General features: G+C 38.3%; 1 protein-coding gene across 1 annotated transcript; it reads left to right on the top strand.

Moving 5' to 3' along the window:
- Positions 1-1,214: 1,214 nt before the first annotated feature.
- On the top strand, positions 1,215-8,563 carry LOC105224186 (uncharacterized). The gene is made up of 5 exons (XM_029549392.2): positions 1,215-1,832; positions 1,901-2,129; positions 3,984-5,843; positions 6,141-6,261; positions 6,744-8,563. The coding sequence occupies exons 2-5, from the start codon at positions 1,963-1,965 to the stop codon at positions 8,325-8,327; spliced, it is 3,732 nt and encodes a 1,243-aa protein (XP_029405252.2). The 5' UTR covers positions 1,215-1,832; positions 1,901-1,962; the 3' UTR covers positions 8,328-8,563.
- Positions 8,564-13,365: the final 4,802 nt, after the last annotated feature.

The raw sequence follows: 13,365 nt of genomic DNA, 5'->3' as shown, positions 1-13,365 counted from the left end.
CTTTAAGATTCATATCCAAAATGTTATTTCTCAATTCGAACGCGCTTAGATGCGCTTTTGAAGCGGATAAGCAGGTGCTTATGTAAGCGGTTGTTTGTTGACAAATATTTACCACTTACTGTAGAGTTGTTGTTGTGTGTTAACGAAAAACGGTATTTAGGAAGGTTATTGTTTTATAACCGTTCCAAAAAGTGAAATAGGCGTATAATTTCTTTAAATTAATCAAGTTTATATGTATATATTAAGCTATAGTATGTATGATTTGTATATGTTACTCATACGCCACGGAGCTCCCATACCAAACGCCATTTCAGCAGTAAATACATAGTTGTTTGCATTCGAATTGCATAATATATTTTTAATTTACTAAAATTAGTAGAAAATTAAGTACTAATGTCTATGGATTGAAAATAAAATTGTTTCGAAATACACTTTTACGAACAAATACAGTAAAAATTCGATTAAACTAACACAACAAAAATATTTAGTTGATAGAAGAGGCACTCTCTTGCTTACGAAAATTGTGATCTCCACCATTTTCATTAGAAACAACTCACGTACAGTCAGTCACAGCACTCATAACGCAACTCAATCAACATAATTTGAATAATTTGCATGCAATAATTTCTATGATACTAGCTGTCACACACACACGCACGCACAAACACACTTAAACACCCCTACTTATTTTAGGCTCCATGACTTTCATAATACTCGCATAATATTTCCACTACTTAACGGACTTCTTCATTTATTATAGCGACAACTTTACAGGCAACAACCCACACCTACAGCCGCTGTAGAAGACCGAATCAACACAATCCGCTAAGGACGCTAAAGACGCCGCGACGGCAGCCAAGGAATGCTGTGACGTTGCATAATCAGGAAAAATTAAATTTGCGCTAAAAGCGGAGGTTGGTGAAAACCTCCCGATATCCATAAAGCAGTGTTAGCAGCGAGCAATGCAAATACGCGGCAAGCAGACAAATAAGAGTCGGTGCAAATACGTAGCTTGCGGGTGAATTGACTAAAGTATTTATTGTCGCCGATGAGCACGTGAGAATTGTCAAGTAGCTGCCGGAGAAGGAAAGAAAGAAATCATAAAATTAAAAAGGTTGTCACAGGCGAGTAGTAGAGTAAGACTGAGTAAAAGTGCGAGTAGTACATAGATCTAGTGTTGAGACGAGCGGAGAAGTGTGAGTTAAAGCGACCATCGAGTGGAGACACGGGTACTGAAACAAGCAAAGAAGCAAGTAGAGGAGCGACTAGTGACAATCGCTGCAACTTAAACATTAGAGCTAAATACATATCTGTGTTTGTATATATGTATGTGCAAGGATCCCCAAGGACTGCACGCGGAAAATAAGAAAAATTGCAATTTTTCCGCATTTCTAGATATAATATACTCAAGGAGACCAAATCAAGTGCGAGGTGACAAGTCGCAACGCATTGCAGACATACCTAAACCTAAACTCACAACCGACTTACCTCTACAATCCCTCTCGTCTGAACGGAGTCAGCTTATAAGCACATTAGTTAAAGACTATCAACGCTTGTCGCAGCAGCAATTGCTGCTGGCTTATGTTTATGAATTGCTGACGTCGGCAACGTTGACATTTGCTGCAACATTTTTGCAACAACAACAGTAACAAAATATTAGCAGAGAAAGAAGCTCGAGTATAACTATAGCATATGCGCAGACTGCTGACAGACAACGAAGTGTGAATTGCTTTGGCGCGTGCTGCGCCGCCTCTCAAGTGTGTGAGTGGGCAGCGGTTGCTGTCTGATTGCCTGAAATAATTCAAAGTCAAGTAGCACCAAGTGTTGCCTGAGTATGTGTCTAATTTTTTATATAATATAACTTCTTTTCATATTTTTTTCTTCTACTTTCTTTTCTCAGCGCAGCAATTCTACACGTCTGCCTAGCCTAACACAGCCAAGTAGCGCACCATTTTCGCTATAATGTTGCACTCACCACCAAAATGTATGCAACAAATTGCAATTCTAATTATAACGTTTGCCGTCTACGTGGCGGGCATACGTAACACCGGCAGCACGGGCGATGGTGACGGCAAAACGCAAACAGCGAGTGGCGGTGGCAATGTGGGTGCAATCGCAGATTATGAGAGGTAAGTGTTTGTTGTGTGTGTGTACATGCAATAAGACGTGATGAGCGCATAATGAGTAATGGCAAAAGTTGCATTTTGAGGAATTTATTGCTGATATTTAGTGATGATTAGGGTACAGAAAGCTTTTGGGTTGAATTTGAAGTTGCAAAAACACAAGAGATTATTAGTTGAAAGTAGATAGTTGAAGAAACGTCGGAAGGAACATGTATACCATATTAAATGATATACAATATTAAACAGCGCTACAAAACTTTTTTGTTGCCTTGGATATCTTAATAAGTTTTCCTGCTTTCAAGTGTCTAAATCACGACTTAATTCATGAAAATACGGAATGTGATCTTGTTTTAAAGGGTTAGGGGTAGTCAAAATTTTCAAAAGGTTAACTTCTTTTCATTTTCGTTAAGCGTAATATCTTAGAAATATTCTTTGAAAATTTCACGTTGATCCGATAATTAGTTTTTGAGTTATTCGATAAATAACAAAGAGAGCTCGGGCACTTCAAAGCGCTAGTGTGAAACTTTAAACGCGTTTTTCTCAAAACTATGTTTTTTGAACTGGTGACAACTGTAACTCGAAAACCGCTCAGCAGATTTTAATGACATGTATGTAGCTTTTAGAATACATAATAAACTCGGGCCTGATCGAAGAATTTTTTTTTTCAAAAATTTCGATTTTTTAAGACCAATTAACTGTTGATTTTTTCCCAAAAATTTAGAAAAAAATTTTCTGAGGCCGCCATTTTGTTAATTAAAAAAAAAAAATAAAATCCTTCTGTCAAAGTTAACGAGATTGTCACATGATGATGATTACTGCTAGTTCTTAAAAAATAATTGTCGATTTTATTGAAATACTATATATGTTTTGCCTATCTGTTTACTGCGAGACACCTTTATTTTACATAATAAAAGTAACCTTACAAAGATTTTTGATTTTTGTAAAGCAAAGTGAAAGTAATCCGAGGTTGGTTGTTACTATTCGCTGGGGGTGTTTTTTTACGTGGCGGGCCCCAAACCCAGCGCACAACCCTATGTAGGGGATATTTCGCCTTCTCACTTTAGTTCGTTTGAAGGATGTTCTTAGGCTACCCAGAGGATACTTGGTCAAAGACCGGAAGTCGTGAGCTGCTTGAATCATATGTAAAAGAATCGTTTCTGGCAACTCCCAAGTGAATGGCGATCAGAGAACTTTCCTCACTTGCGTGAACTTCTACACATGACTCCATCCTCCTAAGCAAAGTGAAAATAAAATTTAAAATACCATTGATAATTTCAAGAACTGTAGACACTAAAATAATAAAAAGCGATCTTATACCTAACCCAACAAAACCATTATAGACCATTATAGATCCGAATAAGATCAATTTTAGACTTGGTGCTTGATTTGTATATGGTAAAGTGGAAGAATAAGGAATAAAAAATGTTATACATAGAAAGTATGCTTGTGGTCATATTTCGTCCGAATTTAGCTCAAGTTGCTCGACCAGTTCTTAAGGTGTGGGATTTCATTAAAGATGGGCAGTGTTATGCCTATTTTCCAATATTGATACCGATACCATTGTAGCCTTTTCATACCTTTTTAGATATTTTATGTTTTCGAACCATTTTTTTGTGAGTTTAGTTTTTGTTTAGCGTGGTAACCTTCCGATTACGCCCACCTTCACTTTTTTAATATTTTAATATTTTGAAGAGGTCGAAGGTCATCTAGAACGAGGCATATCTTCAACGATCTCTCGACCATTGCACTACAAAATTATTATTTAAAGGAGAACCTATATTTTTCAACACTATAATGGTTATTTTTAAATCAATAAAACTTTATTAATCACTCAAATTATTATCCACACTCCACTTCCAGTTATTCGGCGCCCTACAATGAAGACTTTCGACCGTCTCAACTGTTATCCGAGGTAACAGAGGTAATATCAACTGCCACCGACAAGATTGAGCGTCGCCAATCCAACACTGATAACACCAACTTTCGACCCTCACAAATAATCTCGTTTACGCCCTCCGACGCACAATCAACACTCAAGCAATATCCGCCCAGTTACCTCGAACCCAACTACCATGCACAGCATATCAGTAAAGGTGGACCTTATGGTTTGGCCACTTACAATAAAGACGATAAGCAATTCGCATTTCCACGTGAAACAGAGCAGGCGCCTTTTGCCGCCGCGTTAGTCAGTAACAATGCGAATATCGAAAAGTATCTTTACAGCGGCGCTAAACAACAACAAACGACCACGCAGCAAACGCTTGTGCCCGCGCAATTACACACTACACCCATACTGATCTATCGTGACCCTTACACTAATAAGATCAACACCAGCCAAAGACAACAACAACAGCAGCACTATCGGCCACCGCCACCAGAGCCGATATACCAACAAGCGCAGTATGCCGAGGCGAGCAGACCGCAAGAGTACACCGTACAATCTATGTTGGTTGTGGGTGCCGAGCACTCCTCGCCCATATACAATCAACAGCGACCACAATTTGCCTTAGAGGGTGGCGAAACTAAACGACCAGGATATGTATTCGACGAGCAAGTGAGGCCGTCTTACAATCGGCCGGTGTATACTGGCAATCGTTTTGAAGTTGGCGTAACCTCACCGCCGACCAGCGTCGACTACAATCGACGTGATGGTGAAACACAAACCGAACGTTCGTTCGAGGGTAAATTGGGTGTATCGCCAAGTGAAGGTACAAAGATTTCCTACGATTCGCATGATTACCCACCGCCCAGTTACTATAAACAGCAAACATCGAATTTCCAATCACCGCAACGACAAGACAACCCACCAAATTACCAACAGCAATCAACATATGTAACGGAGACGACCCCAACAGCGACAGCCATTAAGACGGGCAGACCAGAGTTGACGTCTTCTAATTATGCAAACAAGTTTGGTAATTATTTGCAAGGTGGTAAAGGTGGTGATGGTGGCTATTACAAGCGTCCACCGCCACATTACAGCAATGACATCTTGTATGTAACGCCAGCGCCACCAACAGCACCCGCACGGCCACCAACACCTGTACGACAAGGCGCAACTTACTACCCGCAAGGCAATGAGCCGATAAGACGTCCACCAACCTACGACAACAATTACAATCAGTATCAATTGGGTGAAATACCGCCACCACAAACATTGCAGTCAGCTTTGAGTGGTGGACAAAGACCACCACAGCTCTACCCCTCTGGACCAAATTACCAGCAGCCACAGAGCTTCCCGCCTTCACAGAGTTTCCCGCCTTCACAGAGCTTCCCACCTTCACAGAGCTATGCACCTTCCGATAACTATGCACCTTCGCAGAGCTACCCACCTCCTCAGCAATACCCACCACCACCAAGCTATCGTCCACCACCACCGCAGTTTCAGCGTCCGCAACAGCCTTCAACTGGCAGTGCTGGTATGGGCGGTTTGGCCACCTTGGCCTCATTCTTCACCGGCACACAACAGTATGCACCACAGTTCACTAATCTGCTTTTGGGTGGCAATGGTGGTGGTGGCGGACTGTTACATGCATTAACTGGTACTAGGCCGCTCGGTGGAGGTGGACGTCCACCGAACATGCAACTCATAAAAGCTTTAGAGAATATTGCACGCAATGATGACTTGGAATGTGTGCCGAAGGTGCTGTGCAATATGATTGCTAGTCAAACACAACGTGGACAATTGCCCGGCTTCGTCACGTCGCCGGCAATAACGAAGTAAGTAAATATATGTATGTATGAAGAGGCAGAAGGCACGTGAGTTGGAGAGACATGTGCAGGTATTACAGCATACTTGTAAGAAATTTGTGCCTGTGGTAAGAGTAATTCAATTTTAATGTTACGGGGTATTAACACTAATGCCGTGCAGTGATTGCTTTTGAATTCAAAGCTTACCGGGGTCCGAATTGAACTACCCGAAATATTGTTCCATTTAAAATTTACATTAAATTGCTGGATTTTCTCGCCTACCATAAATTTATGTACTTAATGAAATGCCTTGTCTTCTGCTCGCAGCTTCCTTGCCGGTTTTCCTGCTCAATCACCTGCGCTCATTTATGGGCGTGCGGCTTTGCTGGGCATCAGCGGTGGTGAGCGCAGTTGTACGCAGACCTATGCGAAGTGTCCGAAGAATGAGGTAAGTTCGATATAGTATTGGTTTGTTCAAAGGTTTCTACACACATATTTTATAAAGGGATGCTAAGTCTGTTAGGGTATCAGGCATAGAGCCTTAACTGACATTTTGATATTTGCAAATTTCCAACGTGACTGCAAATAAAACTTCTAGAATAAGACTCGAATTTAGTAAAATTGTATACTTGAGACATACCGAACAGATTGTAGATCAGTTCATTACTAGCAGTTCGGCGTCCACACATCAATTTTCCTATAACCGACTAGCTTTAGAAGTCTAACTGAAGTTAATAAATAGTGTTAAAAATGTTATCAACCGCCTAGATATGAAGTGAAAGAAAAAAAATATTCAATGCAATAAGATCCATAAGTTGCGGTCCCATAGGGACAAGCAGAGACATGACCCTTTCGACAACCCAAAATACATCAAAATTTACATTATTTTTCTCAGATGTTAAATACTTACTATTTCCAATTCACCTCTAGTACGAGATACTCTATTACCTGAACAATCATCGTGGTGGTTTCTTCAAATTCTTCAGCGAAGCGGAAGAGCAAAAACCCAGCGTTGCACAGCAAACGCAAAGCTCAAGTAGTTCGGGTGGTACCTCACTTTTCAGCCTGCTGTCAGCACTAACTGGCGCCGATCCACCAGTGACCACAACAACACCACGTCCCACACCACCACCAACCGTCGCCAGTTTCGATATTACACAAGGCATTGGCAATTTCTTCAGTAACATACTTTCCGAATATATCAGTGGTGTGGAATATCAGCGTAGAAGCAGTCGTGCTAAGCGCGCCATTAAGTTTGAGGACGAAAACCAGAAAACTGAAGAAGGACGCTTAAAATTTCCAACAGATGTTGATACGGAAGACTTTCATGATGAAGAGGATGATGAGGATACGCAAGATGGTGTGGACTTTGACGATGATGAGCATACGAATGAAGCAAATGAGAGCGCAGAGTATGGTGATACGCAAGGACGCGTAGTGTTCAAAAGTGGCGAACACGAAACACATTTCTTTCCAGAAAATGAAGCGCGTGAAATTGACGAACGCCTGAAAGATATATATTTGCAGGAAGTGATCAACAAATTTAATGCGGCCAAATCAGAGAGAAAACTCAAATTTCCCGCTGAAACAGATTCCAAAGTCGAAGCTAGTGAGGCATACGATGAGGCTGTGAAGGCAGGCGTTGAAAATTACGCTTATGAAAACGGGAGACCCGATAGCGTCGTACATTTTCGTGACGATGAGAACCCAAATGGTTCAGTGTACTACAATGTAGAGCAAACTAGACCAACGCGACGTGGTAAAGCTGTGGTTTTCGAAAACAACAACGAAAACCTAAATTACACGCCGTTACGTCAACCACGTGAGGAGTTTGATGTTGCTTACGAACCCCAAAGCGGTAAACGCATAATATTTCCCGATCACTACGAGAAACACATACGCAAGGGTAAAATTTTGAACCGGCCCATATTGTATGCCTCCAACTACGACGACTATATGCAAAATGCAGAGGCAGATCGTTTCGTGGTATCCGATAGCCATCGGCCGGAGTATAATAGTATCCCCGATAATGCAGATAACAGCATCAACTATGATGATAAACCCTTGGGGCCAATCTATATTAGTGCTACCTCATCGCAGCAGCAAAATACGGTCAGTAGCACCAACGTGCACGTGTACAACGATAATAGATTACACTACAATCGTGGCGCCGATACTTACACGCCCTCAAGACCTACCAGCTACTATGACACACACACTTCGGCAGCCGATTACAATAGCAATCGTTACTCGGCGGCCAACAGTTCTGCCAATCGTAAAAGACGTCCCTACTATAGTTCTTCTTCCTCGTCCTCCTCGAGTAATCAGTATGATTACCCAAATAAAAATTATGTTAGCAATAACCGTTATGGCAGTCGGTACCAGACGACACGCTATACAACAACAACCCGTTCACCACGTGGCAGCGATAATGACCACAATATTTATGTAACAAATGCTCAGGGTGTCACTACGCATTACATAACACCAGATGGTCGCAAAGTGTATATATAAATATTAAATAGAATTAATTAGGAATTTAAAGCTTTGCTTGTTAGCTTAACCAATAAGAGGCATAATTAATTATATAAATTATATTTTAAGCATTTCGAAATTGTTTTTGTTATGTAAATAACGAAATTTTAAACGAATATAATCTTTGAATTATATCCCAAGCACTCAGGTGGGGTTGCTCTTTTTACTATGGGCTTTACTTGTAATAGTTTTGTAAAAACCGTATCTGTATAATAACACTATACTATTTATTTAACACAATAAAAAATTTTAAAAACATAATATCAATTATTTTTTTAACTTTTTGCATTAGTACTATACCTACACTATTGACAAGACATCCATAATTCTTTCATTGAAGGTTTTATTTTGTTTAAAACTTACTGCATTTCGTTCATAAAAACCTTCGTCTCTATTGATAAATACTAGAATAGTCGATTTTCACAAGCTTTTTTGGAGTCAAATTTTTCACCACAAAATTCATTCGGATTCAGAATCGGATAGCAATCACTTGGTGTCAGGTCAGTACTGTAATATAAATGTACACAAACGTTCCAACCAAGCTACCGGAGCTTCTGGCGAGTCACTATCGATGAATGTGGGCACGCGTTGGAAGACAATATGTCTCCTAATGGCCAAATCTAGCTGCTGCTGACGGATTACTTCTTTCAGCGGTCAAATTTTTAATAGTACAGATCCGAATTAAAAATTTGCACCACAAGGATTCAGCTCATATCCCAATCCCACCAAATTCATACCAAAACCTACCTCACATTGACTTGGCCATAACACATCGGGCTCCATTCATAACAATTTTAAAAAGTACATAAAAATAGCTGTTAAAAAAGTGCTTTTTCAACGATCGATCTTGCCAATTCCCATTGTTTTACCGGCATTTTAACGCTATTCACCTTTTCAGCCGCATAGCATGCGTTTTCGCCTTTACCGAAGAAAACCCAAAAATATGGCTTACTTACTCTTCATGCTCTTAACACAAGTAATCACAAATACTGTTACATATTGGTAATAAAATTAATGGTTTTTTCTAAACACGACTGAATGAACTCAGTGTCGAAAAGATTAAGCACCAAAATGCACACAAACTAAAGATACATTTGCAATTTTTCATAGACGCCTAAAAATATGTAGTATAGATGGCTCTTTTACTTTCGGTGGAATTCTATTGATCGCCGTAGTATACCTTTAGGCGGTTACTTCACGATCACAGTTGTGTCGCAAAACTTAAGCAGAAAATAAATAAATAGTAAAAAAATATATAATCGCTCTATTTAGATTAAAAGTTATAAATAAACGTCTTTTATGTTTTCCCCTATCAATCAAATCTATTAATTAGACCTTAGATTTTAAACCTTGGCTTTGTAAACTTCATCTTTATGACACAAAACATGGACAATATTATTTGATAACGCTACTTTTTTTTAGCTACTCTGCGAGTCGATGAGTTCTATTAAGTTACATTATTTATACATTTATTAATGCAATATGAATTCAACAAGTTAAAATACGTTTGGTAAGAGTTTTTTTATATTTTTTTATTCCTCAATAACCCACTTGTTTTTGTTAAAAAATAATAATTTTGTTGACGTTTTCAGTTTTAATGCTGCAGATTCTAACAACGCTAAACATTCTCTTCGGCTCTGAAAAATTCAATTTAATTAATGTTTCATTAATGCACCCTGTAAACAAACCAATGTCTATGGGCACTAGTTGCTGGGATCTTATACAAAATTAGACTTTAGATTTGATATTAATAGACTATATCATTACGAGTATGTAGCTTTATTCAGTGAAAGCAATTTTATGAAAATTCTTGGTAAATCTAATTAAAGTATAAACCATCGATAGGGAGACGAGACTAGAAATATTGTTAGTCCCATCGCAGCTCTAATGTTCACATTTTCCTTATAATGCAATCTAAGAAAATATTACAAGAAAATTTCGAAGATGATTTGCTTTAATCATTTAAAGATTACGTTAAATTTTTACTATAACATATATGTTATATATTTTTCATTTAATATCTAACACATTAATATATAAGTTATATCTAACTGTAGTTTGTATCACCTAAAACTAATTAAGATAGATATAGGGTTATTTATATATACATATATACATATATCAGGATGACGAGACGAATTGAATACCGAATGAATATCTGTTCATCCGTCTGCCTTTGCAAGCTGTAACTTGAGAATCGTAATGAAACCTAGTAAATATGTTCCTTGGCAAATATGAGAGTCTCTTAAACCATTCAAACTAAAGCCAAAAATTTTGCTCAAAATACGAGATTCCATATAACTACAAGTATAAAACCTCTTGTATGTACATGAAGGTATTACCTCGACTTTAAACATTGAAAGTTGCAAGAGGAATGTTCGGTTATACTCGAAATACACATATATAAAAGATAATTGGAGCCTGAAAAATTTAGATTTCTCTTTCAAAGATATCTGGTAAGAGGTTGAGGCTGCATAAATCTAATATAAAAGTTCCTCCTTTCTTACAAGTAAAGAACGCCTTTTTACAAGTTACTCATCTTACTTACCTCTTCTTCTTCTTAATTGGCGTAGACACCGCTTACGCGATTATAGCCGAGTCAACAACAGCGCGCCAGTCGTTTCTTCTTTTCGCTACGTGGCGCCAATTGGATATTCCAAGCGAAGCCAGGTCCTTCTCCACTTGGTCCTTCCAACGGAGTGGAGGTCTTCCTCTTCCTCTGCTTCCCCCGGCGGGTACTGCGTCGAATACTTTCAGAGCTGGAGTGTTTTCGTCCATCCAGACAACATGACCTAGCCAGCGTAGCCGCTGTCTTTTAATTCGCTGAACTATGTCAATGTCGTCGTATATCTCGTTCGCCGTGGCCAACGCGCAAAGGACCATAAATCTTTCGCAGAACTTTTCTCTCGAAAACTTGCAACGTCGACTCATCCGTTGTTGACATTGTCCAAGCCTCTGCACCATATAGCAGGACGGGAATTATGAGTGACTTATAGAGTTTGGTTTTCGTTTGTCGAGAGAGGACTTTGCTTCTCAATTGCCTATTTAGTCCGAAGTAGCACCTGTTGGCAAGAGTAATCCAACATGCTGACATTGTTGGTGTTGTTTACGCTGGTTCCTAAACAGACGAAATTATCTACAACTTCAAAGTTATGACTGTCAACAGTGACGTGAGTGCCAAGTCGCGAGTGCGACGACTGTTTGTTTGATGACAGGAGATATTTCGTCTTACCCTCGTTTACTGCCAGACCCATTTCTTTTGCCTCCTTGTCTAGTCTGGAGAAAGCAGAACTAACGGCGCGGGTGTTGAGGCCGATGATATCAATATCGTCGGCATACGCCAGCAGTTGTACACTCTTATAGAAGATGGTACCTTCTCTGTTGAGTTCTGCAGCTCGAACTATTTCTCCAGAAGCAGGTTGAAAAAGTCGCACGATAAGGAATCGCCTTGTTTGAAACCACGTTTGGTATCGAACGGCTCGGCGAGGTCCTTCCGAATTCTGACGGAGCTTTTAGTGTTGCTCAACGTCAACTTACAGAGCCGTATTAGTTTTGCATCTTACTTACCACTGACGACCAAAAATTGCTCAGAATCCAACATTCGAAGAACATCATTGTGGTCGATTATTTGACAAAAAATCACATTTTAACCATTAACCACACCTCGTATTGACCTGAAATGGCACCGTGCGACTTCTTTCTTTTCGGGGACCGTGCAAAAAGATGAAGCGGAAGGAGACTATTTTGAATAAAATAAATTAATGTTGCCGAAAAAAGTTTATTTTTTAAAGTCCTGTTTACTTTGCAACGCACTTTTTATATCCACAATTACAACTAAAAATCGATCGGTATGTGGTATTTATATGTATATCGGTCAATAAATTTATAAATAACTTTATTTCGTAATATTTAGTACAATGGAATTGACTTAGTTTAAACAATTAACACTATAAATTATTTCATAAAAGAGTAAAATGAAAATTAATGAAATATTTACTAACTTTACTAGGTACATTTGTATAGATTTTTGTATGTGTTCTCACAAGTTCTGAATTAAAGATAAAATTCGATAAATATACTTGTACTATACTAGTATGTCTGTTAAATGAAAATGAGAGTAATAAAGTAGTGCCTAAATACACATATAGTATATAAAACCAGCGCTTAATAACAATTAATTTTCTTAAATTAGTTTTTATAAATCTTGATTTTTCAAAACCATAAAACAAAAAAAATTGCAGCAAACACTTCAGGTGAGAGTTAAGAAGCAAGGGTTTAAATAAGGGTTTCCTGAATATTTTAAGATTTAAGAGATTAAGATTTTAAAACTCTCAATGGTGCTTCTGTATTTGAAGTAACGAAATATGTTTATATATTTAAATGAAGGAAAAGAAATAGATGCCCAAATATCAAATCGAAGTGTTCAGGTAGATGAAATTGTGACTTATGTTTATGTGACATGATCATGCCATTTTACCTATTTGAACTCAAACGTCAATTTATCAGTGTACAAAAAGGCTGCTGACGTATTAATTTTAACTGACTTTGTTAAGAGCCTTTTCGAGAAAGAATTACTTCTTTTTTGATTATGCAACAAAATAACATAATATGATTTATGGCAACTATGTCTGCATGAAATAGCATAATATATAACGTTGCAATATTATAACCGCTCTAGTAATACGTTAATCCATATACACTGCGACACTACCTGTACTAAACACATACAATGATGAAGTACTACTACTACGAATATATGTAAGTATGTATTTACATATATAGATATATATATATACATATGTATATATACCTATATACTATGTATATATGTCCTATATACTATTTATACGTATCTTGCACAAAAAGTATTGTTTTAAGTGCATACATGCATTTACTTTGCATCACTGCCCATCCGCCTCCTTGCCACTCACTTTTGTATGCGCACACATTTGTTTAATTTATTCGCCATAATTATTTACATTCCACTTTTGAAGACTACACATGTTGTAATGAATAT

The sequence above is a fragment of the Bactrocera dorsalis genome, chromosome 5 (assembly GCF_023373825.1).
Source record: "Bactrocera dorsalis isolate Fly_Bdor chromosome 5, ASM2337382v1, whole genome shotgun sequence".
Taxonomy (NCBI): Eukaryota; Metazoa; Arthropoda; class Insecta; order Diptera; family Tephritidae; genus Bactrocera; species Bactrocera dorsalis.
Note: the sequence above shows the minus strand (reverse complement) of the source record. Positions and strands in the feature narration are given on the sequence as shown.

Bases quoted from the DNA above. Each gene is read 5' to 3' on its own strand.
- LOC105224186 (XM_029549392.2), top strand. From the start codon at position 1,963: ATGTTGCACTCACCACCAAAATGTATGCAACAAATTGCAATTCTAATT. The intron at 2,130-3,983 runs GTAAGTGTTTGT...CTCCACTTCCAG, and splicing joins GCAATCGCAGATTATGAGAG to TTATTCGGCGCCCTACAATG. The intron at 5,844-6,140 runs GTAAGTAAATAT...TTCTGCTCGCAG, and splicing joins ACGTCGCCGGCAATAACGAA to CTTCCTTGCCGGTTTTCCTG.